Genomic DNA, 22,827 nt, shown 5'->3' on the forward strand with positions numbered 1-22,827 from the left:
TTCCAGCAGAACACGCTAGTGGAGAAGTGCAATATGTGAGCCAGGTCTGCAGATAAGGCAAGTTAGACATCTCTGCAGCCCATGCTAGAGACAATGGTAAGAATTGAGATATGTGGTTCCAACAGGAAACTCTTGTGGAGGAGTGCAATATGTGAGCTAGGTCTGCAGATAAGACAGGTTAGACATCTCTGCAGCCCATGCTACAGACTATGGTAAGAATTGAGATCGAATTGAGATCTGTGGTACCAGCAGGACACGCCAGTGGAGAAGTGCAATATGTGAGACAGGTCTGCAGATAAGGCAAGTTAGACATCTCTGCAGCCCATGCTAGAGACAATGATAAGAATTGAGATATGTGGTTCCAGCAGGAAACTCTTGTGGAGGAATGCAATATGTGAGCTAGGTCTGCAGATAAGCCAGGTTAGACACCTCTGCAGCCCATGCTACAGACTATGGTAAGAATTGAGATATGTGGTTCCAGCAGGAAACTCTTGTGGAGGAGTGCAATATGTGAGCTAGGTCTGAAGATAAGACAGGTCAGACATCTCTGCAACCCAAGCTGGATAGTGTGGTGAAGAATTGAGATCTGTGGTTCCAGCAGGACATGCCAGTGGAGAAGTGCAATATGTGAGACAGGTCTGCAGATAAGGCAAGTTAGACATCTCTGCAGCCCATGCTAGAGAAAATTATAAGAATTGAGATATGTGGTTCCAGCAGGAAACTCTTGTGGAGGAGTGCAATATGTGAGCTAGGTCTGAAGATAAGACAGGTCAGACATCTCTGCAACCCAAGCTGGATAGTGTGGTGAAGAATTGAGATCTGTGGTTCCAGCAGGACACGCCAGTGGAGGAGTTCAATATGTGAGCTAGGTCTGCAGATAAGACAGGTTAAACATCTCTGCAGCCCATGCTAGAGACCATGGTAAGAATTGAGATCTGTGGTTCCAGCAGGACACACTAGTGGAGGAGTGCAATATGTGAGCTAGGTCTGCAGATAAGACAGGTTAGACATCTCTGCAGCCCATGCTACAGACTATGGTAAGAATTGAGAGCTGTGACTCCAACAGGACACACTAGTGGAGGAGTGAAATATGTAAACTAGGTCTGCAGGAGGACAAGGCAGACATCCCTGTAGCCCAAGCTGGATACTGTGGTGGAGAAAAGTGATATGTGGTTCAAGTGGGATGGTCTGGTGAGGCAGTGCAAAATGGGAGCTAGAAGCTTCACCTTATATGCAGGGAACTATAAAACGCATGTCTATGAATATGCAAATCACAGCTGTAATGAAGGTGCAGAGAGACTCCACATCTACTCCGAGGAAAGCACAGGAACTGAACTCCTGCATACCCCACAGACTGTTACCCCTGAAGTGTTCTAAATAAATGTTGTAACAACATGCATCCTTCGAACTGCTGATTTTATGAAAGCGCATACACTGACATGTCAAGTATATAAATTGATAGACATAGGCACTTTTCTCTTTTCTTCCCCAGGGCAGAGTGTCTGCAGCGAGGGGTCTCTCCTTCCCAGGCCCAGGGGCTCGGATCGAACCTGGTGACGGAGGTGCGAGTTTATAACTGGTTCGCCAACCGTAGGAAGGAGGAGGCCTTCCGCCACAAGCTGGCCATGGACACATACAGTGGGCAGCCACCCACTAGCACAGCCTCCTTAACGGTTCACAACCCTTCCCCTCTGCAGCCATCCAGTGCCCTCTCTCCAAGTAAAGTCCATGGTAAGTACCATTCACGTCACGGTAAGTACCGATCCGAAAACTAGGATGTAACGGTATGCTGTTTGCTAGTTTAGTGCATACATAGGCCTAAGTCTACTTAAAAGTGCTCAGGAGGAACAGGATAGTAAATAGGATGGAGCAGGTTTTAAAGAGCGCTCAAGTTGCCTTGATGTTTATGGAATGGCCTTGCTATCTTCCCCAACAGTGTTGTGTGTGTTGTTGTCATTGTGGGTGTATGGTAGGTAGCAGTGTACTGTTGGTGAAGGTCTGCTAGCCTCAGTTTCCCTGAGAACAGATTGCATGTGTGGGTTGCAGTCTGGTCCCACAGCGTTCCCCAATTTAGGTTGATCTAGGACCTGTGTGACTGGTTATTGGGTTGATGGGGGTCTGTGTGGTGCCAAGGGGCATTTGACTGGGGTTTGGCAAGTTAAGATAGACTGGGGATCGATTTACTTTGGGGCACATCATATGTTTGGGGTTAAGAGGAATCAGGGTGTTGGCATGTCCCAGTGCGTATGTGTGTGATGATAAGGAATTTTGTAGTAGGATGGCATGTGTCCTTTCGGGCGTTTCTGATTGTGTTTTGACAGATTAAGATCTTCTGGATTATGGGATGCAAAGGGGTGGATTAGCCATTTGGGACGTATTGCCCTATATCTTTCCCAAACACCTTTGTGATTAGGGGCGTGTTTCCTTAGGGGTTGAGTCAAGTCACTTTCATAGCATTCACATATGCGTTGTTGGGTCTGTGTTAGGGTGTGTTTTAGAGCTGAGTGTGTGCAAAGTGGTGCGGGTATCCCCTTCACCTTTTAAAGGTACTAGTATGTATGTGGACTTTCCCTTAAGTCCTTGGTGTGTGTTATGGGTGTATGGACGTGTGCTATGGCAGTGATCCGACGGCTGTTTGTGAGGCTCTGGATGTGTGTGTCTGGGTTTATGGCTGATTGAGATCTACCAGGGTTAGGATTCCCAAAGAAAGATTTCTCTAGACAGGTGAGATCTGCCAGGTCTGGGGTTGCCAGGGAAGACTTTCTGGAGACGGGTGATATCTGTCAGGGTTGGGATTGCCATGTAAGGATTTCTGTAGATGGGTGACATTTACCAGGGTTTTGATTGCCAGGAAACGGTTCCAGTGGATGAGTGATATCCACCAAAGTTGGGATTCTCAGGGAAGGGTACCTCTATGTAGGTTATATCTGCCAGGGTTTAGGATTCCCATGGAAATATTCCTGTAAGTGGAGTCCTGTCAGGGTTGGCACTCCCAGTGAAGGATCCCTGTAGGTGGGTGAGACTGCCAGGTTTGGGATTCAAAGAAAAGTATTCCTGTAGGTGGGTGAGATCTGTCAGGTTTGAGATTCCCAGGGAATGGTTCCTGTAGTCGGAGGTGATCTGCCATAGTTGGGAGCCTCACGGAAGGATTCCTGTAGGTAGGGGTGAATTGCCATGTTTGGGATTCCCAAAGAAGCATTCCTGCTGATGGATGAGATCTGTCAGGTTTGGGATTCCCAGGGAAGGATTTCTGTAGGGAGGTGACATCTGCCATAGTTGGGATTTCCAGGGAAGGATTCCTGTAGGTGAGTGAGATCTGCAAGGGTTGGAATTCCTAGGGAAGGATTCCCGTAGGTGAGAGAGGTCTGAGAACGCTGGGATTCGGGAAGGACTCCAGTAGGTGGGGGTGATCTGCCATAGTTGGATTTCCAGGGAAGGGTTCCTGTAAGTGGGTGAGATCTGCCAAGATTTAGATTGCCAGGGAAGGTTTCTGATAGGTAAGGGTGTTGTACCAAGGACATATTCCTGTAAATATTTCCAGGGAAATATTCCTGCAAGTGGAGATCTGTCAGGGTTGGGATTCCCAGGGAAGGATTCCTGTAGGTTGGTGAGACTTCCATGTTTGGCATTCCCAGGGAAAGATTCCTGTAGGTGGGTGAGATCTGTCTGGTTTTGGTTTTCCAAGGAAGGATTCCTGTAGCTGTGAATGATCTGACATAGTTGGGATTCCAAAGGAAGGATTGCTTTTGTTGGGGGTGGGGGGAGATCTGCCAGGTTTGGCATTCCTACGGAAGGATTCCTAAAGATGGGTGAGCTCAGCAAGGTTTGGAATGGCCAGGGAAGGATTTGTGTGGGTGCTTGACATCTGCCATAGTTGGGATTCACAGTGAAGAATTCCTGCAGGTGGGTGAGATATGCCAGGTTTGGGATTCACAGGGAAGGATGCATGCAGGTGGGGGAGATTGGTCATAGTTGAAACTCCAAGGGAGGTATTCTTGGAGGTGGGTGAGCTCTGCCAGGGTTGGGATTCCCAGGGAAGGATTCCTGTAGGTGGGTGATATTTACCCATATGGGGATTGTCAGGGAAGAATTCGGGTAGCTGAGGGAGATCTGCAAGGGTTAAGATTCATAGGGAAGGGTTCCTCTAGACTTATTTGGTCTGGTGTATGTTCTGTCTTTGTGAATAGTGAGAATAGAGGAGTGAGGTTGCCCCCAGGGACACTAGGGAATTGCCATGACTTGTTGATGGTTATGTGATCCACCTAGGAAACTCACGAAGAGCAGGGTCAAAACTCGACCTAAACCAACAACAAAATATTCGTGACCAATTATCGATTTAGAATCAATGCATTCTTACTTTCAAAGCATCATGAACTGTGAACACCAAACTGCATTTAGAGTAATGTAGAAATGTATTTATTACATGAAACAAATCACCTGAGCATTATATAGAAAAACATCATTCATACATGATATAATATATACATATAGTACAGTGAGAACATGTCATATCATATTAATTCGAACAGTGTGTGAAGAAATATACAAATCTTAATTTGTACTGAAATTAAATCATGCTGTAATGAGGGAACAAACTAATAGAGACAGATACAACAATTCAAGTACAATAAGAGACACATCAAATAACCCAATAAGTATGTAGGGTACCATTCATTAAAAATGCCATTACAGTGCTTAACAGTCATTAAAGTGTCAGTGCCATACACATGACAACCAGTAAAGTGACGAGACTCTCCCAGGAGGCATTATATCTATCTACAGGGTCTAGCATTTTATATCGCTGCCACCTATCCAGCAACTATTTTGGTTTCGACGAATAACTGTACTAACTTTGATTTCCAGCCTCATCTTCTTCAGGCCAAAACATTGATTTCTCCAAACACTTTAAAAAACAAAAATACGCATGCTAAAGTAGCCACTATGTTCTTAATTACCAAATGACCTAACAGAAATTCAGACAGTGTTAACATAGCGAATGATGCAGAAACGGGTTCCCTACATGAATGTACCATGACCCTTTCCATATCCAATTGACATTGACCCGCGAACAACACTTTAATTACTGTTAGGCACTTTAATGGCTTTCTGAATGAATGGTACCCTAAAGGTTATTTAATGTGTCTCTTGTTGTACTTGAATTGTTGTATCTGTCTGTGTTCCTTTGTTGCCTCATTGCATCATGATTTAATTTTAGTACAGAATGAAGGATTGTATATTTATTCACACCGTGTTCGAATGAATATGATTTGTTGTGATGGGACACTGAGTATTTATGACATTGTGGATGGTCATTCCTAGGGACAATTATTGTCCATTTCCCCACCTCCATGCGCACAGGGAATCTGTAGACTGAGCCCGTGCTCTTTCTATCTTCCTCTCTGAGCTATGGTACATGTGACAAAACAAACACAGGGTGTACATGCAATACTGGATCTAAGGTGAGCTGCTCATACACTTCTGTCTAGTGCAGGGGTATACAACCTGCGGCTCTCCAGATGATTTGGACTACAGCTCCCATGATCCCTCACCATTGATAATGCTGGTTAGAACTAATGGGAGTTGTAGTCCAAAACATCTGGAGAGCCAAAGGTTGCAGACCCCTGGTCTAGTGAATAGTCTATGCGCTTGGGGAAGCTGCAGCATGGTAGACAATGCTTCTGTAACCATGTTTCCCTTATGACATAATCTCTGATTGGGGAGTAGTAGGCTTGAAACATTGTATCCATGGGAAGCCCTGGTTCATTGAATGCCCCTTTTAACTGTTCAAATGACTTCCCTGATGGTCCCAGAAATGTTTTTAACAATGTTACAATACACGCTTCCCATGTCAAGTGAATGGAAACGATTTCCCTCTAAGGTACCTTTGTCTACACTGGAGCTGGAGGTTTGTTTGAAGAGAACTGCACGCTCCCTCAATTGAGGAGGTGGTCCCTTATCCTTCAGGATCTCACCAGGGATGTAGGTAAGGTATCCAGGGCTACCCATCCCAGTGGACTGGTGAATTGAGTCAGTGTTGACTGAAGGGAGTAGTGTGTATATGTTAGGTGGCTATATTTGGGGATGGGGGGGGGTCTAGAAAAGTGCTGTATGTAAATGCACTCTGCATTCAGAGCAAGGCTGGGGACCTCATAGCATTTGAATAATGGAGAGCCTGATTCCTCTTTTGCACTGGCTACATAGAACAGACATATCCACGCAGCATGTGCTTTCTTTGTTTATCAGGTGGACGATACAGTCAAGAGACTCCAACGGAAATGGGATCCTCCAGTGGCAGCCAGCATGGAAGCAGCCCCATGGTGGCCACCCACACTGTTCTTCATCAGGTTTCCTCGCCTGGCCTGGAGCCAAGCCACAGCCTGATGAGCACTGATACCAAGCTGGTGAGATGACCTTAACTAGGATGTCAACATATGTGTTGTGCTCTCAACCGATGTGAACACAAGATGGCCGATGGTCTGAAAGTCAGCCTTCATTTACTGGGCTGTTCAAGCTTTTCAGGGAAGGAACGCTATTGCAGGCGCGGTTGAACGCAGTGCAAGATAATGTTCTGCTGGTATTGAATGAAACCAACCTTAGTTTTCAGCTAGTCCAGAGTGTACTAATCAACCTGGCTATAATTCTAGAAACTATACAATTTAAAAAGAACAAAGCACGTTACTTAGGCTATCTTTGCCCTTTCCAACACCTATTGTTGCCACACTCACTGTGATCCATAGTCCAACAATGCCCATTGTAAAAGCTATTACAGCAATGAGGTACTGGATGCGCTGTCTAGCAAGCGTTTACCTATCCATGCACTGTGAGATGCACAACCTTTCAATGCTCAGTGAGAAATCAACTCTGAAGATGCTTGTTGGAATGCCTACTCTAGCAGTGTCCAATGGGAAAGTTACTCTAGCAAATTGACTATTGGGTAAGCAGTCTACCAAGGTCTACTCTCGCAATCCTTGAGATATCTTGACTGGCTTCGCGAAAGATCTGGACCTGGAGTGGTTCGTTGGTCTGACCTGAAGTTTTATGCGCAGGATTGAACTGGAGGATTGGTGTAGCCAGGAGAGCAGGGATTGTATCCTCGTGGGGGTTTGGTGCCAGTACCTTACCCCTCTATTTGGGACAGTGCAAGTATTTTTCCAGGGGTTCCTCGAATCTGGGGCTTGTAGTCTGAGTTGGACTGCTGCTCAAAAACTCTGAACTTTGGTTCTCCTGGTTCTATTTTATGTTATTTTGTCTTGTTTTCTTGCTTTTTATGTTTTTATATAGTTTGTATGTTGTGTTTTCTTTGTAGCGCTTTGAGGCCTGTGGGCATTAAGCGCTTTATAGGAATTTGTGATAAATAAATAATAATAAATATCTACTCTGGAAATTCTTAGCAAGAGGTGTACTCTAGACTTGTTTATTGGGATGTCTATTCTAGGAGATACCTAGAATGACAATGCTCAGTGAGATATTTACTCTAGCAGTGTTCAACAAAATATCTTCTCTATCAATTTTCAGTTGGTGAGATGTCAAGTCTAGCAATGCTTAATGGCGTGTCGAGCTGAGAAATAAGTTGGGCAGGGGTGTTTAGGTTACCAGGGTCTAATGGAGGCTGTATTTGAAGTGCTGAATGGAATATCTAATCTACCAAGGACCAAAGAAATGCCTATCCCAGTGTGTGAAGTTACCGATAATTCTCTCAGGCCGAGACAGTAGTTAATGGTTCTTTATTGTTACCTGCACACAAGGGTGAAGCACCAGGTCTAGGAGTGGTTGCTTAAATATATCCCTGGTCCTAGGGTACTGCCACCTCCTAACCCATGTCCATCTATCATGAGCTGGATGTTCGCTGGTTGACTCCTACTGACAGGGTTTCACTACTGTCTAATTTCTACCTACCAGATAGAGTCAACAAGGTCATGGACCTATACCTAAGAAGGATAGTCCTTCATGCGTTGATTCACAGTCTCCCCTTTCTTCTCAATTCTGTCTTACCTTTCTCCACTTTTCCGGTCCTCAAACAACTGTTCACCCGATTCCTTCTCCCACTGCAATGATCTCTTATTACCTCGCCCACTCTTCCTACTTGTCTTTTTACTACTCCCCTCACTGCTCGCCACACTCCTCTGCACTATTCTCTCCTCCTTCTTTTACTCCTCCCTCACTCTTCCTTTCTATTCTTCCTTCCTCCTTATACTCTCCACCTCACTCCTACTCACTATTTTCCCCTCCTCCTCTTACTCTTCATCTAACTCCTCCTCTTACACTACCTCTCACTCCTACTTTCAACCTCCCTCCTGTTCTACCTCCTTCAATCACTCTCTTACTCACACCAAAATGGTATCCCCATCACCAACACCTTAACTTCACTATCTCCAAACATGTCAGTACTCTCCTCCACCTGCTTTGCACTCCTCTCTGGGATCCTGGTCCTCCTGCATCTCCTCTGACCTCACTCATACAACTCTCTCATAACACTGACTCTCCTGGGTTTCTATAGCCCTCTCTTTCCTGTTTAGAAACTTTCCTAGGCTCCTATCGGGCACTCGGGTTAACTTTTTCCCTGAGCCAATCCTTGCTTTGTCTAAACCCAATCCGTCCTATTGCCCCCTGATGTGGGCTGGAACTTCTCTTGGTAGACATCCGAACGGCCTTTAGTCATGCCCCTTCCAGGCTCCATTTTCTTCCACTCTACAATGCAGTTCTTAGCATTGGTTGCTTTCTGTTCTCCTTCTCCTCTTCCTGGTTCAGGCAAGTTACTGTCTGTAGGGTTTCTGGTGAGTGTTCACTGAAAGTAAATAGATTGACATTTTTTATTAAATGACCTGGTTTGTAAGTGGCTAGTACTGTTAGTCAACATATGTTGCAACACCAATAGAATGTGTCATCTTGCAGAGCTCATAGTTATCGCAGCCGCTGAGACGCGTTGTCCGGCAATCTGTACTGTGTCCAGCCGTGGAGAATTTACCCCAAATACATCTGTGGAATATCACATATTGCGCTTTGCAAGCAGGATATGTATCCTGGCAATAGCACCTGTGATAGCTAGTGTCAAAACAACACTTGGACTGCATATCCCACCAACAACAGTTGGGATGGTAAGTCTTGAAACAGCACTTAGGGTGTCTAGTCTTGAAAAGGCACTTTGGAGGTCTAGTCTTGAAACAGCACATAGGGTTTCCAGTCTTGCAACAGCACTTGGTATGTTCTGTCTTGGTCTAATAATGGGAGGACTATGCTGGTCATGGCCCCTGATATCTTTAGGCTTCGACGGGTGAGTTTGCAATCTTGCTTATTGCGCGTAGTAAAAATATTACCCAAAATTGTCCTTTTAGTCCCATTCGATCCTGCCTAAATGCCACCTTAGGATATATGGATATCAATATTCCTTGCATCCTATATATTCCTCTCTGTATATCTATTGTTCTATACACCATAGTGCAGTAAACAACATGCACCATCTTGCACTGTGCATTAAGAAGGCCTCACTTGCAACGCCCATTGCATGGAACTATGTAGATCGCATTGAGTGCGCGCCACCTTGCGGTGGGTTTGCAGCATAGTATGGAAAAGGATCTTAGTAGAACCTCTGTAAAGTTCTACTAGAAAAATGTAGGGTACAAAATGTAGTTAAATTGGTGGAGTCCAAATGCTGACCAACATTCTATAAACCTAGGTAGGTATTTGAAGGTGCCGATCTACCATATTGAACATTGTAGACCTAATTCGTCCACATGCCTACTTAAAGTATTAACCACTCTTCTCCCCCATGTAACCAAGAGAGAGAAACTCCTAGTACCAACCTTTTCCAACCATGCCATAACCACCAATAAGGCAGTACTGTATAACTGGGGCCGAGCCCACAAACCCCCTCCAGTTGAAGTCAAGACAGTTCCGCCAGTAGACATCAGGCAGGGAGAAGGCGGTTAGAAAACACATAGCTTTGTTAAAACATGTACAGAAATCCAGTTACTCTCAGAAGAGGAAACGCGTGCACGCCCACCAGCCCATCCTCTGGTAAACTAGCTCGGGTCTAACTGGCATTCATGTAATCATAAAGAAATCAAACTCACCCAAACCTCCCAAAGCTGTCACTCACTCACAGGCAGCAACATTCTGCAACCATGCACGGTGGACCAACAGGACAAACACAGAGGAAAACTCATCTATGGATCCCACTAAATGGAAGACCAGCACCGCCCCGTAAACTCCCTCTCGTCACCCCTGCTGGCACGGAATTTGTACTTTTTATGTTACGTTAACATGAGCTTGAATTACTAGACTAGACTACTTGGTGCCATGTCTCTGGCCCAGTCGGGGAGGATGGAATGTGGCCCTTACCATCAGGTATTTGCCCACATATCCAGCTCCCTCATGTGCCTGAGAACCTCCATATTTATTTATTTTATTTTATTTTAACATTTATAAAAGAGTGCATAGCCCATGGGCATCTAAGCGCTGGTTACAGTGGTAATAAAAAACAGATGCAGTGTAGGACATAGTATAGAGGCACTGAGGATTAGTTCAAGAGAATGGTTTTGAGTTTCTTCCTGAACAGGTTGTATTCTGCAAATTGGGGGTGAGGGGTTGTTCCAGAGAGTGGTAGCGCAGACTGGGAAGCTAGATCCACCAGCCCTTTAGCAGTTGAATCTCAGTGTGATGAGACGGTGTCTGTACACAGATCTTTGGGCTCTCAGTGGGGTGAGTCTCTTGAGTTTTTGTGCGAGGTATGAAGAGGCATCGTTCGAGAGGCTGCGATGGGCGATAGACAGGATCTTCCTGAAGATGATTCTGTCTTTGATCTCCTCCTGGGCAACTCAGAGCCTTTGCGCCAAACCCCCACACCAATCACCCTATCACCATGTCATGACCACTGTTAGGGGACACAAGCTGTGCCACCAGCAGGCTCCCACCAGAACCCAGAGGGCCTTAAAACCACTGCAAAAGGACTCCTGGAGCCAGTCCTGCCGCCTTTGGCACCAGGCTCATATGTGGTAAGGAAGGACTGTTCAAACTAGGTCCCATTTATGTAAATGTGCCTTTAAATCCAACATGAAAGCAAACGCATAGCTCAGTTCCTATGAACCAAACCATGCGGTCTAGTGTCTTGGGTGTGGCTGGGGCCTGGAACTACTTTACCTGGTACTATTTTACATGGGCTATATAAACCACACCCATGCTGCAGAACACGCTTCGCGTTATTCTTCATCTAGCAGCGTGACGCTCGCCCTGTCCAGGTCCTGGTCTTCAGCATCCGGTAAACCTACAAGAACAAGAACAAGATGACTTATCTTACCTGAGGATATACCATCCTTCGCTCAGCATCTCAACCGGGCCGTATCCTGTGGAAACCGATAGAAGAAGAAACATCAGCTGTGAGTACTAGATTGAGGAATCACAGCATCCCGTGGCCACAGCTCCCGTTCGAACATTGCGACCTGCAAAGCAAGAAAGCGAAAACAATATTAGAACACGCGTGCTTTTAAACATTGAATGCCATCATTCTTACCTGAATTCCATCGTGCTACGCAGCGCTTCCATCCGGAACTCCACGGCAACACCCAGCAAAAGAAAGGAGAGATATTCAGGTTCGCCATCAACATTTAACATCCGCAAAGCGCTAAACTTACCTCGACGGATCTCTGGAGTCCGTTTTCATCGTGTTCCCATCCACTGGAGCACCGCAGCAGCCTGTGAGGAGATGTAGAGGAGAACACAGGTTAGCTTCAAGAGACAATAAAGAACGCTGCGCTTTGTGCTTTTCTTACCTTAAAACGTGCCTCTGAATTCAGCACGACAGCAGCAAGTCTTCACACCTGTAAAGAAGACGATAAAGACATTAAGGGGATTCCCCATAAAACAGAACTATGACTTACAATTCATCAACCTACCTGACTACTTGCACAGTAAGGGTCACAGCAGGCCTGGACCCGGAGAAAGGCGCTCTGCACCAGTGAAGCAACTCGGTCAGATCGCCACCAAACCCCAAGCACCCCTGCACCAGACGCAGGGCGGATAGTTCACCCTACAAACAATTAAGGTGAGAAAGGCTCAGCGGGAGTGGGGTCGGTCAGAGGGAGGTGGGAGATTAACCCGCTAGAGACAGTTATCACAAATCCTCCCTTCTGTGATTGCAAATTGTTATTCTGAGCTGAGCAAACTACATAACTGGTGTTCCAGATCCCAGAGCCTTCCAGACGCCCCCGGGGATATCAGGTTAGAGTTACACACCAATCCCCAAACCTTCTCCATGGCCTACTTTCCTGCCTCTTCACAATCCTCACCGCCTGCAACTCCTCAAGATGCCGTGCCTGCTAACACCCTCTTGTCCCGGTGGTGGCCATGGAAAATGAGAAAGGACTATGAGTTCCCTCCTCGGCAGCCATTTTAATATGTAGGGTTTTTTTACCTTGTGAAACAGTCACTGCACCGTTTCACAGCTTTAAAAAACGCTATGGGCTCCCTGAAAAGAATGCTAGGGTGCTATTTGCTAGAGCCCACTGTGTATCGATACGTTATAGCAAGGTAATAGCACCTGGGACTTGGGGCCCGGGCATTACCGTAATAAAGTTCCCCCACCTCCTCATTGGGGTTGTTACTTAAAAACATTTTACTCTATCCTTTTTCGCTCTACATATTTTTACTTAAACATTTGGTGGGTCTCACTTCTAACATATGGGCCACCATGAAAGTACTGACGTTCAGGAAGGGTGTGACCAGGAAGCACATTGATGAAAAAGGTTTCAGGTATGAGTTGAAGTTCTAACAAGGAATATAAACAAGGGTTCTATAGCGATCGGCCCTCGATGCCGTAACGAAGGACCTCGCCATTACGGGATAAGAAAGAACACGCCGGACACAGTGCATGTATGTATAACAGCCTTTATTCCTCTAAATGCCCTTAACCCCCCGAAAACCCCTCGCCAGCCACACATCACTTCCCTTACCCATCGCATCACCGTGGCCATTCCCTGACCCAACAACAATGACGCGCTGCACAATATAAGACATTAAATATCCCCCTTTTTAACACATTAGGTAGACACTTTACCCTATTTCCTCAAACAGTATTTGGGGTTTTATACAAGACGTCTGAGGGTGTCTCTCTTGCCCTGGCGCTGCAACCTCAGGATCATCAGCTGGTGCGGTGGCATCATTTTCTTCCTCTGACATCTCCCCATCCCCAGATAGGAGTTATCATAGTCGGAGCCATTCTGCTCGTCTCGAGTGGGATTCCACGGATGTGTATCATCACTTGGACATTGCTTGAAATGTGAAGTATTGCTGTGATGGTCTTGCGAGATCCGCCTTGTGCCATCAGCATTGTTCATTTCTTGTCCGTGATTACCAGATGCTCAGTGGCAATGTGGGGTCTTCCTTTTGACATCAAGGTTGACAAACTATCACCTGGTCTCCCACCTCTATATTGGGCCTCATTACGACCCTGGCGCTAATGGTTTAACGGCGCCGTAAAGAGCGTCGGCGCCGTTAAACCATTAGTGCCTTATTACAAGGTCCCTTAGTGGGTTGGAGGCTTTAACGCCTGCTTTTTGCAGGCGTTAAAATCCAACCCGCTAAGGGACCTTGGAGCTAATTACGGCAACCGTAATTTACGGTGCCGTAATTAGCGCCTTCCCCATCCCCATTATGCCCTATGGGGCAAAATGAGAATGGGGAAGGGCAAATGGTGAATGGGGAATTACCGCCCCGCCAACCTTGTGATGGGGGCGGTAATTCCGCCATCCACCATGCCGGAGACCGGCATGGACCATGGTGCAAATAGCACCATGGTCCAGCGCCTGGGTCGTAATGAGGCCCATTGTCTTTCTTGGCTCTCCGATGGGCATCTGCCCTGTCCTTCGTTTTCTTCTTCTCCTCCTGATTTCAAGCCTGTGCCTGCTGTTCTATTGAGCTCCGCTGATGACCCCTGTGCCTTCCGGCAGTCAGGTTTGTACTGTCCTTCCAAACATGAGATCAGCGATACACTCTCCCGTGTTGCTGTCCCTCAGTAGTTGATGTAGTGTTTGTTCAAATTGACTATTGGTGACGTTCGCCACTTGCAGAGCACGTTTGATGTTGGCCATGAATCATTCTGCGATACCATTGGCCTGTGGCCACAATGGCGTGATCCTTCTAAGCTGGAAGTCCATTTATCATGCAAAATGTGCAAAGTCCTGACTCATGAATGGATGCCCAATTCCATATGCCGAGAGTTTGCGATCCAGACCGGGTATGGCGCATGTGAAATTCGTGGACTCGATCACCTGGGCGTCCAAAAAACAAGAGTGTTCTTCTATTAGTACCAACACATATGTCCCATTTCGCAGTGGCCCAAAGAAGCCCATGGACAGTTCCTCTCACACTCCATCCGGAAGCTGAGACATGTATCAGAGGCTGCAGTGAGGTGGTGGGGCCCCAAAACGACATTTGGCACAGTTCAGAACTGCGTTCTCCACCATGGCATCCAACTTGGGGAACCAACCCTTCTGTCTGAGCAATCATTTTGTGGACAGTACTCCACAGTGTCCTTTGTGGGCAAGATTAACAACCCGCTGCCGGAGCATGCTAGGCAATATGACTCTACATCCCTTCATGACTATGTGATCCTCCAACACAGCGATTTTATCCTGCAGTAGCTCCAGGCTGCGTACGTCATCCTGCACTGTCATGTTATGGTTCTTTGCCTGCGATCTGGCATGTCTCATCTTCCCTTTGGTCAAACAGCTTGCAATGATGTGTAAGGCAGGCTCTTGCTCCGACTCGCTTTTGATCCTAGCCCAGTCAACAGGGAATGGTTGCATCTAGTGTACTGCATAGTTAAGGTATGCATCTGTGATGGACGGGCCTGCCCTTTCCGGTCCAATCGGGTGTCTGGATAAGTAGTCAGCAGGATTTGCTTCTTTCCATAGGCTGGGAATGATGTCGAACGTGTAATCCTGTAAACGTATGTCCCACCTTGAAATTCTCAGGGGCATTCTTGCCTTCGGGTTGCCAAAAATAGTCAGGAGAGCCTGGTGGTCCGTGATGACTGTGAACGTTTTTCTGTAGAGAAATAGATGAAAATAATCACAAGCCCATACGACGGCTAGGCTGTGTGTGTGTGTGTGTGTGTGTGTGTGTGTGTGTGTGTGTGTGTGTGTGTGTGTGTGTGTGTGTGTGTGTGTGTGTGTGTGTGTGTGTGTGTGTGTGTGTGTGTGTGTGTGTGTGTGTGTGTGTGTGTGTGTGTGTGTGTGTGTGTGTGTGTGTGTGTGTGTGTGTGTGTGTGTGTGTGTGTGTGTGTGTGTGTGTGTGTGTGTGTGTGTGTGTGTGTGTGTGTGTGTGTGTGTGTGTGTGTGTGTGTGTGTGTGTGTGTGTGTGTGTGTGTGTGTGTGTGTGTGTGTGTGTGTGTGTGTGTGTGTGTGTGTGTGTGTGTGTGTGTGTTGCAGATGTTTTCGAAAGCTTCCAGGCGTGCTAATAGTGGCGTAGTCCTGCAAGTATCTTGAGCAGTAACTAGCTAGCCCGAGAAACACGCGCAGCTCCGACACATACTGCAGTCTCTTGGTGTCGTTTAGCATTGCCACTTTGTCAGAGTCAGGTCACATGCCATGTTCCGAGAAAATGTATCCAAAGAATCTCAGCGAGCCCTTGCGAAACTCACACTTGCTCTTGTTCAATGTCAATCCGGCCACTTACAGCGCTGAGCATAATCGGTGCAGTGCGGCATTGTGTTCTTCTGTGGATTTTACAAACACCAGGACGTCATTTTAGTAATTCAAACAGTTAGGGAAATGTCTTATTACTTTGTGAATTTCGTCCTGAAAAGTTTCAGCTGGAGGCGATATCCCGAAACGGAGTCATTTGTATCCGAATAGGCCCATGTGGTTCACGAATGTGGTGATATATCACGACTCTGGGAAGATTTCTAGTTGATGATATCTTTTTGTGACATTGTGAGAAACCTGAAGGTGCTCTCACATCTACTTCCCAGGGATATTCTGCTGAGGTGGTCAGGGAAGGGCCTTCACTTTTGGATCCTAACCCTGGGGGTGGACTAGCAAGGGAGGCTTACCTGGGTGGAGGGTCCTTGGGGGTTGGAGAAAGAGTGCCCGAAGGCAAGACATGGTATTGCCTGCATCAGGGGGACGACTTACCCCACCTTCCCTCTGAATTTATGGGTTACTGTCAACCCTGTGAAATTCTCCCTTCTTCAAATTTACAACATGTTAGGGTCGAAATAAAACAGCAGGGAGCAAGATCCACTACATATACCAGAAATAATTCTAGGAGCAGGAAAAAGAGAAATCATTACAACAGACACATACTCCCCATGGTAGATCTCAATTTGCCAATTCATATCTGTTCCAACAAAATTCGAAAAAGAAGAAAAAAAACCTCTAAGAAAAAAACATGTTATTCCCCTGTTCCTAACATTGACTTACCCTACCCTCCTTCAGCCTTTGTCGGATATTGCTGTTCATATCCTAAAATTCCCCTTGAAACTATACTGAAAGCATTGAGACGAGGAAGGGGCCTCAGACAGTAATGCAGACAACCATAGGAAACACCACTATAGTTTTGGGACTAAGAATAGGGAGTCTGAACACTACAGAGCTAAAGGTCAGGCATGTCCCAATAATTGGTCTAATTGGAATCAGGCAAAACAGGCGAAAGAAGCACACCTGTACACCCTTGAATGGATACAGGTGTATAAAAGTGTGGTGTGGCAGAAGCATAGGGAAAGAAGAGATCAGCAGAGTAGCCTTGACAGCCCGTTGGGAACCAGAGGAGAGTGGAACTCAAGAATGCTGGAAAACTGCAGAGCAGGGTGTTCTGCGGAAGCGTGGCGAGGAAGCCTTGTCTCCAGGGAGCTGGTGAGGTCAGAGGAAGGAAGCTGTGTGCACTGTTGGCCCTTCCCATTTGGTTATGCAAGTGCTCATTCCCCTGGGCTGAGGAGTCGGCCCAGGAGTGCCTGAGGGGCAGGTGGCGAGACCCTGACCTCAGTTTGTGAGAAGCTGTGAGAGCGGAGGAGCCACAGCATCAAGTAAAGCGACCAGTGAGTTTCTGTGTACAGAAACCCAGTGCATGAGTGAGAGAAAAAGAAGATGCATTGTGGAAGAGTGGGCATGTGCCGCCGATAAATTTGTGAGTGCTTCTGAACTGTATGAACAATCGAATGCTATGCTAACGAGGCAGTTCGAAGATACAGAGCCTCATTACAAGTGTGGTGGTACACCGGCACCCTTGGTTCCGGATTGCCACCTACAAGTCTGCCAGCCGGGGCTGCTTCCTGGCGGGCTCAGCGGCCCCAGTAGGCAAATTCATCATGGAAGCACCGTTAGCAACGGTGCCCGCGCTTCCGTCTCCCCACTCCCATGGTACTCTATGGGAATGGGGACTAACAAAATCTGGCGCCTGACTTCCCGCGCCACCAGGACTTCTAATGTCCTGGTGGCAGCGGGAGGTCAGGAGCCAGATTCAGTGTTACAGGGTTTTGTGAATCTGAGCTTGAAGCTTGGCGAAGGGAACCCTGAGGTCTTTTGGAACATTGTTTTGTGAATCTGAGCTTGAAGCTAGGGGAAGGGAACCCTGAGCTCTTTTGGAATATTGTTTTGTGAATATGAGCTTGAAGCTTGGGGAAGGGAGCCCCGAGCTCTTTTGAAACATTGTTTTGTGAATCTGTGCTTGAAGCTTGGGGAAGGGAACCCCAACCCCCTTTTAAACTTTGTATATTGAAACCAAGTGTGCTTTTGGGGAAGATACACTCAAGCCCTGAAAGAACAGTTGAAGCCTATAATTGTAGGAACTGTATCCTGAACTTGGGGAAGGGTGCTAGAGACTGCTCCAGACTCTATGTTGAACACTATTTGAGTTAGAATAACCCTACACTTCCTTTTTGTATTAGATGTGAGAGCATTCATAGGTTTCGACACAGACAGGCTTTTGATTTGGACTTACGGACATAGACTTTCCATAGTTTCTTTAAGTAGGGAAATTCCCACATTAGCTAGCAAGTTAGTCATTACACCCATCCTGATAATGAATAAAAGTCATATTGTTGAATTCACATTCCTTTTTCTGTGTTATCTATTCATACCATGCCTATCTCACAGAGATCGATTTTTGAGAACACCTTAGCTCCATGGAGACGGTGAATCATGTCTGTGATTCATGGTGCCTGATGGCTTTCCCTTTGTATCGGCTATGACTTAGGGGTCTATATTTAGATGTATTTTGCAGTTTATGAGCTTACCGAGCCCTTTGAACAGTTTTGGGAATGTCCTTTCAATGTATTTAGCCTTCGCCAAATATGTATGTGCCATCAGCTGATATAGAATGTGTACCAACCCCATGTCTACTGCGGTCTTGAAACTGAGGATGTACCCGCTGTTGGTCTCTTTCTTTAGCACATGTAGATGGAGACGTGCTGTGCGTGATTTGTGTGAGCAGAGTGCTGATATTAGTCCCCTGCAGGGCAGGGGTGTGGTGGGCCCATATGGGTAGATGTTGATGGTGTTAGCTTTGGAGGCTGTGGGAGACTGTTGTAAGCATCTTCGCTTAGGCTGTTTACCGTCGCCCCCGTGTTGATGAGAAATTCGGCAGGGTTGTCGTTGACTTGCATGATCAGTGTAGGGCTGTGCTCCTTAGCCATATCATTGTTTAGTGTCCATGCGTATCCTTTTTTCCTCTGATCATCCATGGATGAAACAGAGTCACTGCTCGACAGTGATCGCACTTCTACGTACCGGACATGTTGCCTGGAGCACCGGTGTCTGTATCCACCTGATGACTGACCCTCACAGCAGGGATAAGATCTGGTGCTCTCACGGTCATCAGGTCTGTATTTTCTTGTTTCACTGCCATTTCTGGCTTCCTGCAGGGCTATCCATCTCTCTTTTGGCAGTCGTTTCCCTTTTCTCTGGAGGGGTGCGTTCTTACAGATGGCCCAGAAGTGGTATTCGCTTCTGCATGCTGTGCATTTTCGTCCCAGGGTGGGGCACGCACCTATGTGGGGGTACTCGTAGCCACACTTAAAGCATTTGGGGTCGCCACACCTGGACATGATGTTGGTGGCCAGGGTGAGTTTGTTTATGCTCTCTCCCTCTGCCTGTTTTGGTTGAATGGTCACCTTGTTCATGGTGTCCTTTTGTTGGTCAATGGCAGATTCCATGTGGGCTAAAGCGAGCATTTCCTTGAGGGACCTCTGTTTCTGCAACAATTTCTTTCAGAATGCCTGTGATTCATACCCCGCAATCACTTGGGAGTGCAATGCTTCATTGTTAGAATATCTATGGAATTTGCAGTGTTTGATTTTGATGCGTAGTCGCATGCCATAATTGTTGAGTGTTTCACCCTTATTCTGGCGTGTTGTATGGAAGATGTGCCTCGAGTAATCTACATTTGTGTTGGAGGGCGAAATAATTCAACATTGTCTTATGTAGGCGGGGAAAGGACCTCAGTATCAATCAGCTTGCCTACTTTGGGCCTAATTCACAGACCGTTTTCCAATGGGGTTTTTCCATTATAAAATGCTTCTGTGAATTAGGCCCTATGTCTCTCACTGCAGGACTCACTGTGTGCGAGGGCATGTTCTTTACTCTGGTGTCATCTGTGAGTCCCATGGCTCCTACGTGGAATTTGAAGTCTCTCATCCATCTCGCCTTGGCACTAAATTGCTGGTGTCCCGCAAATCAAATTGCGGCGGCAGGTGCAGTGAGGCGCCAGTAAATATTTACGGGTCCGGCGGCAACACACCGGTAGCACCGGCAGGATTACCGCCAGACTCGTAATGAGGCCCAGTGTCCTTTTGTGAGTAACCCAAGTGGGGCTGTGAGATTCATTGGGCCTCATTATAAGTTTTGAGGTAGCAATGCCCTTAATAAGGGCATGGCTACCCCAGACTCGGGTCCGGGTCCGGCAAAAGGGGACTTACCGGGCCATTCTGACCTTGGAGGGCCCGGTAATTTCCTTTCGCAGGACCCGGACCCGGTACGTCGCCATTCCCATTTGAGCCCCCTTAGGGATCAATGGGAATGGGGAGGATGGTAACAACGGTCCCGTTAATAACGGGGCAGTTGCTGCCATCTGGTACTGCTCGCGGGTGCCACTCTGCACGCCTGGTCTGACCAGCGGCACCCGCGAGCATACTCAGAATGTTGTGGTGAGGTAACAACGGTGCCGGTAGTACTACCGGCGCCGTTGTTGCCTTACCACAACACTCCTAATGAGGCCCATTGACTTTTACTTATGTCAGCTTGGGGGGGGGGCGAGACAATTAAGGGAAGTTCGCCCTTCAATGTGAGCGGGAGTGGGACATGCCAATTCGGCCTGCTGGCAGGACGTCAGTGCTGGGTCTTCTAGTGTGGCTCTCAGCGGCTCCCCCCACCCGCGTGCTAGGGCGTCGCTCTGGCTGAGGACGCGAGTCCTCGCATCCTTGTCGCCAATGTAGCGATCGGCTCTTGATACCATAACGGAGGACCTCTATGTTACGGGATATGAAAGAACAGGCCGGACATAGTGCGCATATGTATAACAACCTTTATTCCTCGAACTGCCCTTCATCCCCGGAAATCCCTCCCAAGCCCCACATCACTTCCCTTGCCCATCGCGTCACTGTGGCCACTCCCTGACCCAACGACAGCAACGGGCTGCACAATATAAGACGTTACAGGATCAACCACCTGTTTCGTTTTAGCTATTGCCTACTGACCAGGAACTTGGGGAAGATGGTGGTTGGACAGCTTAGAAAGCTAGACAATTATGAACGTTCATTAACCCCCTTCTCCGTCAGATTCTTTTAAAACTCCTGGACGGATTTACAGCAAACCAAAACAAGGAATAACTGCAATGCTTTGTGGGAAACTTGTTTCTTACCTGTCCAGCACATGCTCAATGGAAGCCCCTTTTTCTCTGTGGGAAAATGAATGGGAGTAGGCCAAAAACATCTTGTTATACTTTGCTAAATAACTTTTAAACATTTTAACGTTTGTTCCCCAGAATTTCCAATTTGGAAGGGTCTGTGACATACATTTATTATGTGTACATTTCATCCAGATCACTGCTGTGAGTCAGTAGTTATTAGCAAGAAAATGTTGAGAAAAGACCATGAAAATCTGTTATATTTTAGCTAATGGGTGGCTTTAAATGCTCATTTTATTAGAGCAGCTTAGAATACTGTGTGATACTGGAGATGACGGTGGTGGGCACCGTAGAAGTGTAAACGTTCATGCATAGTGAGGACAGCTTAGAACACTGCACAATAATGAACATGACGAGATTGACTTTGGAACAGTTTATAACACTGCAATAAAAAACAGTAACCTAATGGTGTGATGGTCTCGGGACAGCTTAGCATGTTTGTTTTATATCCCAGTTCCCTTTTCAGATTTCTACCTCAGGTGGGACGCTTCCGCCGGTCAGCACTCTAACCGCACTGCACAGCATCGAAAACAGCCCGCACGGGCTGAGCCAACAGACCCAGAACCTCATCATGGCATCACTGCCAAGCGTCATGACCATTGGACCTGGCGAGTCGTCGTCACTTGGCTCAGCCTTCACCAACACTGGTGCCTCCACCCTAGTCATAGGTAAGTCTTTTGCTTCAAGGCTAACACTGGTACCTCCACCCTCTTGTTAGACAATCCATCATCTTTGGGCATCGTTTGTCAGCATTTGCGCTTCCACCTTAGCGATGGATAAGTCTGGGCCTCATCACGAGTTGGGCAGAAGCCTTGACATGCTGCGATAATGCTATTAAAGCCGCATTTAAGGGTCTGGCCAAACACGAGTCTGGCAGATTTTACCCCCAGCTCTAGGCTGGGGGTAAATGCTCCAATTCAATGCCCATTTTCGAGCACAATTAGCGCGGCGCTATTAGCGCGCGTCAATTGCACCAAAAATGCCCCATTATGTCTAATGGACCCAATGAGAAATGGGGAATACCCATTACCACCCAACCCTTGATCCTCTGCTAATAGCACCAAACCGGGTTGTGGTAACTCTATTAGCCCGGGCGGTATTCCAGTGGTAATACTGCCAGGATACCTCCCAACTTGTGATTAGGCTCATAGTCTCTAGGTTCAACCGTCATTAACATTTATGTATTTATTATTTATTTATAGTGTGCCGAAAGCCTACAGGCATTGGTGGCGCAAAAACAGTTACAAGTTCATATGAACATAAAAGACAGGACAGTCAGGTCCAGGAAGGATAGGCCAGAGGAAATAACCAGGTTACTTGAATAAGATAGTTTTGAATGCTTTTCAGAAGGATTTTAAGTCTCCCTCTAATCTAAGCACTAGAGACAGTGGGCCTCCTTACGAGTTTGGAGGTAGCCATGCCCTCAATAAGGGCATGGCTACCCCCCAAACTCGGGTCCGAGTCCAGATCCCCAAAAGGGGACTTACCGGGCCATTCCAACCTTGGAGGGCCCAGTAATTCACATTCGCGGGACCCGGTACGTCCCCATTCCCATTTGAGCCCCCATAGGGCTCAATGGGAATGGGGAGGTGGTAGCAGCGGTACCGTTAATAACGGTACCGCTGCTACCATCCTGGTCTGCTCGCGGGTGCCGCTCTGCACGCCTGGTCTGACCAGGCGTCCAGAGCGGCACCAGCGAGCAAACTTGGAATGTTGCGGCGAGCTAACAACGGCGCCGTTGTTGCCTTACCGCAACACTCCTAATGAAGCTCAGTGTGTTCCAAATGTTTGCCGCTTTTACTGGGAAGGATCATCCCAGGCCTTTTGAACGCTTGAAACCCAGGCAAAGCACCTTCAGCTGGTTGGAGGAGCGCAGAGCTCTGATTGGGGTGTAACAGGGGTCAATGCAAAGTACGAAGGAGCTGCTCCGAAAAC

General features: G+C 47.1%; 1 protein-coding gene across 2 annotated transcripts in view; it reads left to right on the forward strand.

Annotated features, from left to right (window-relative positions):
• Positions 1–22,827, forward strand: part of LOC138492554 (hepatocyte nuclear factor 1-alpha-like) — a 195,723-nt gene that overhangs the window by 135,838 nt on the left and 37,058 nt on the right. Inside the window, exons 4-6 of one of the 2 annotated variants that reach the window (XM_069619782.1) lie at positions 1,493–1,731; positions 6,244–6,401; positions 21,347–21,560. In XM_069619782.1, coding sequence (XP_069475883.1) covers positions 1,493–1,731; positions 6,244–6,401; positions 21,347–21,560 — 611 coding nt within the window. The remainder of the gene's footprint in view (positions 1–1,492; positions 1,732–6,243; positions 6,402–21,346; positions 21,561–22,827) is intronic. The other variant, XM_069619783.1, reaches the window with a different exon arrangement.

The sequence above is a fragment of the Ambystoma mexicanum genome, chromosome 10, assembly GCF_040938575.1.
Source record: "Ambystoma mexicanum isolate Mex_15411 chromosome 10, UKY_AmexF1_1, whole genome shotgun sequence".
Taxonomy (NCBI): domain Eukaryota; kingdom Metazoa; phylum Chordata; class Amphibia; order Caudata; family Ambystomatidae; genus Ambystoma; species Ambystoma mexicanum.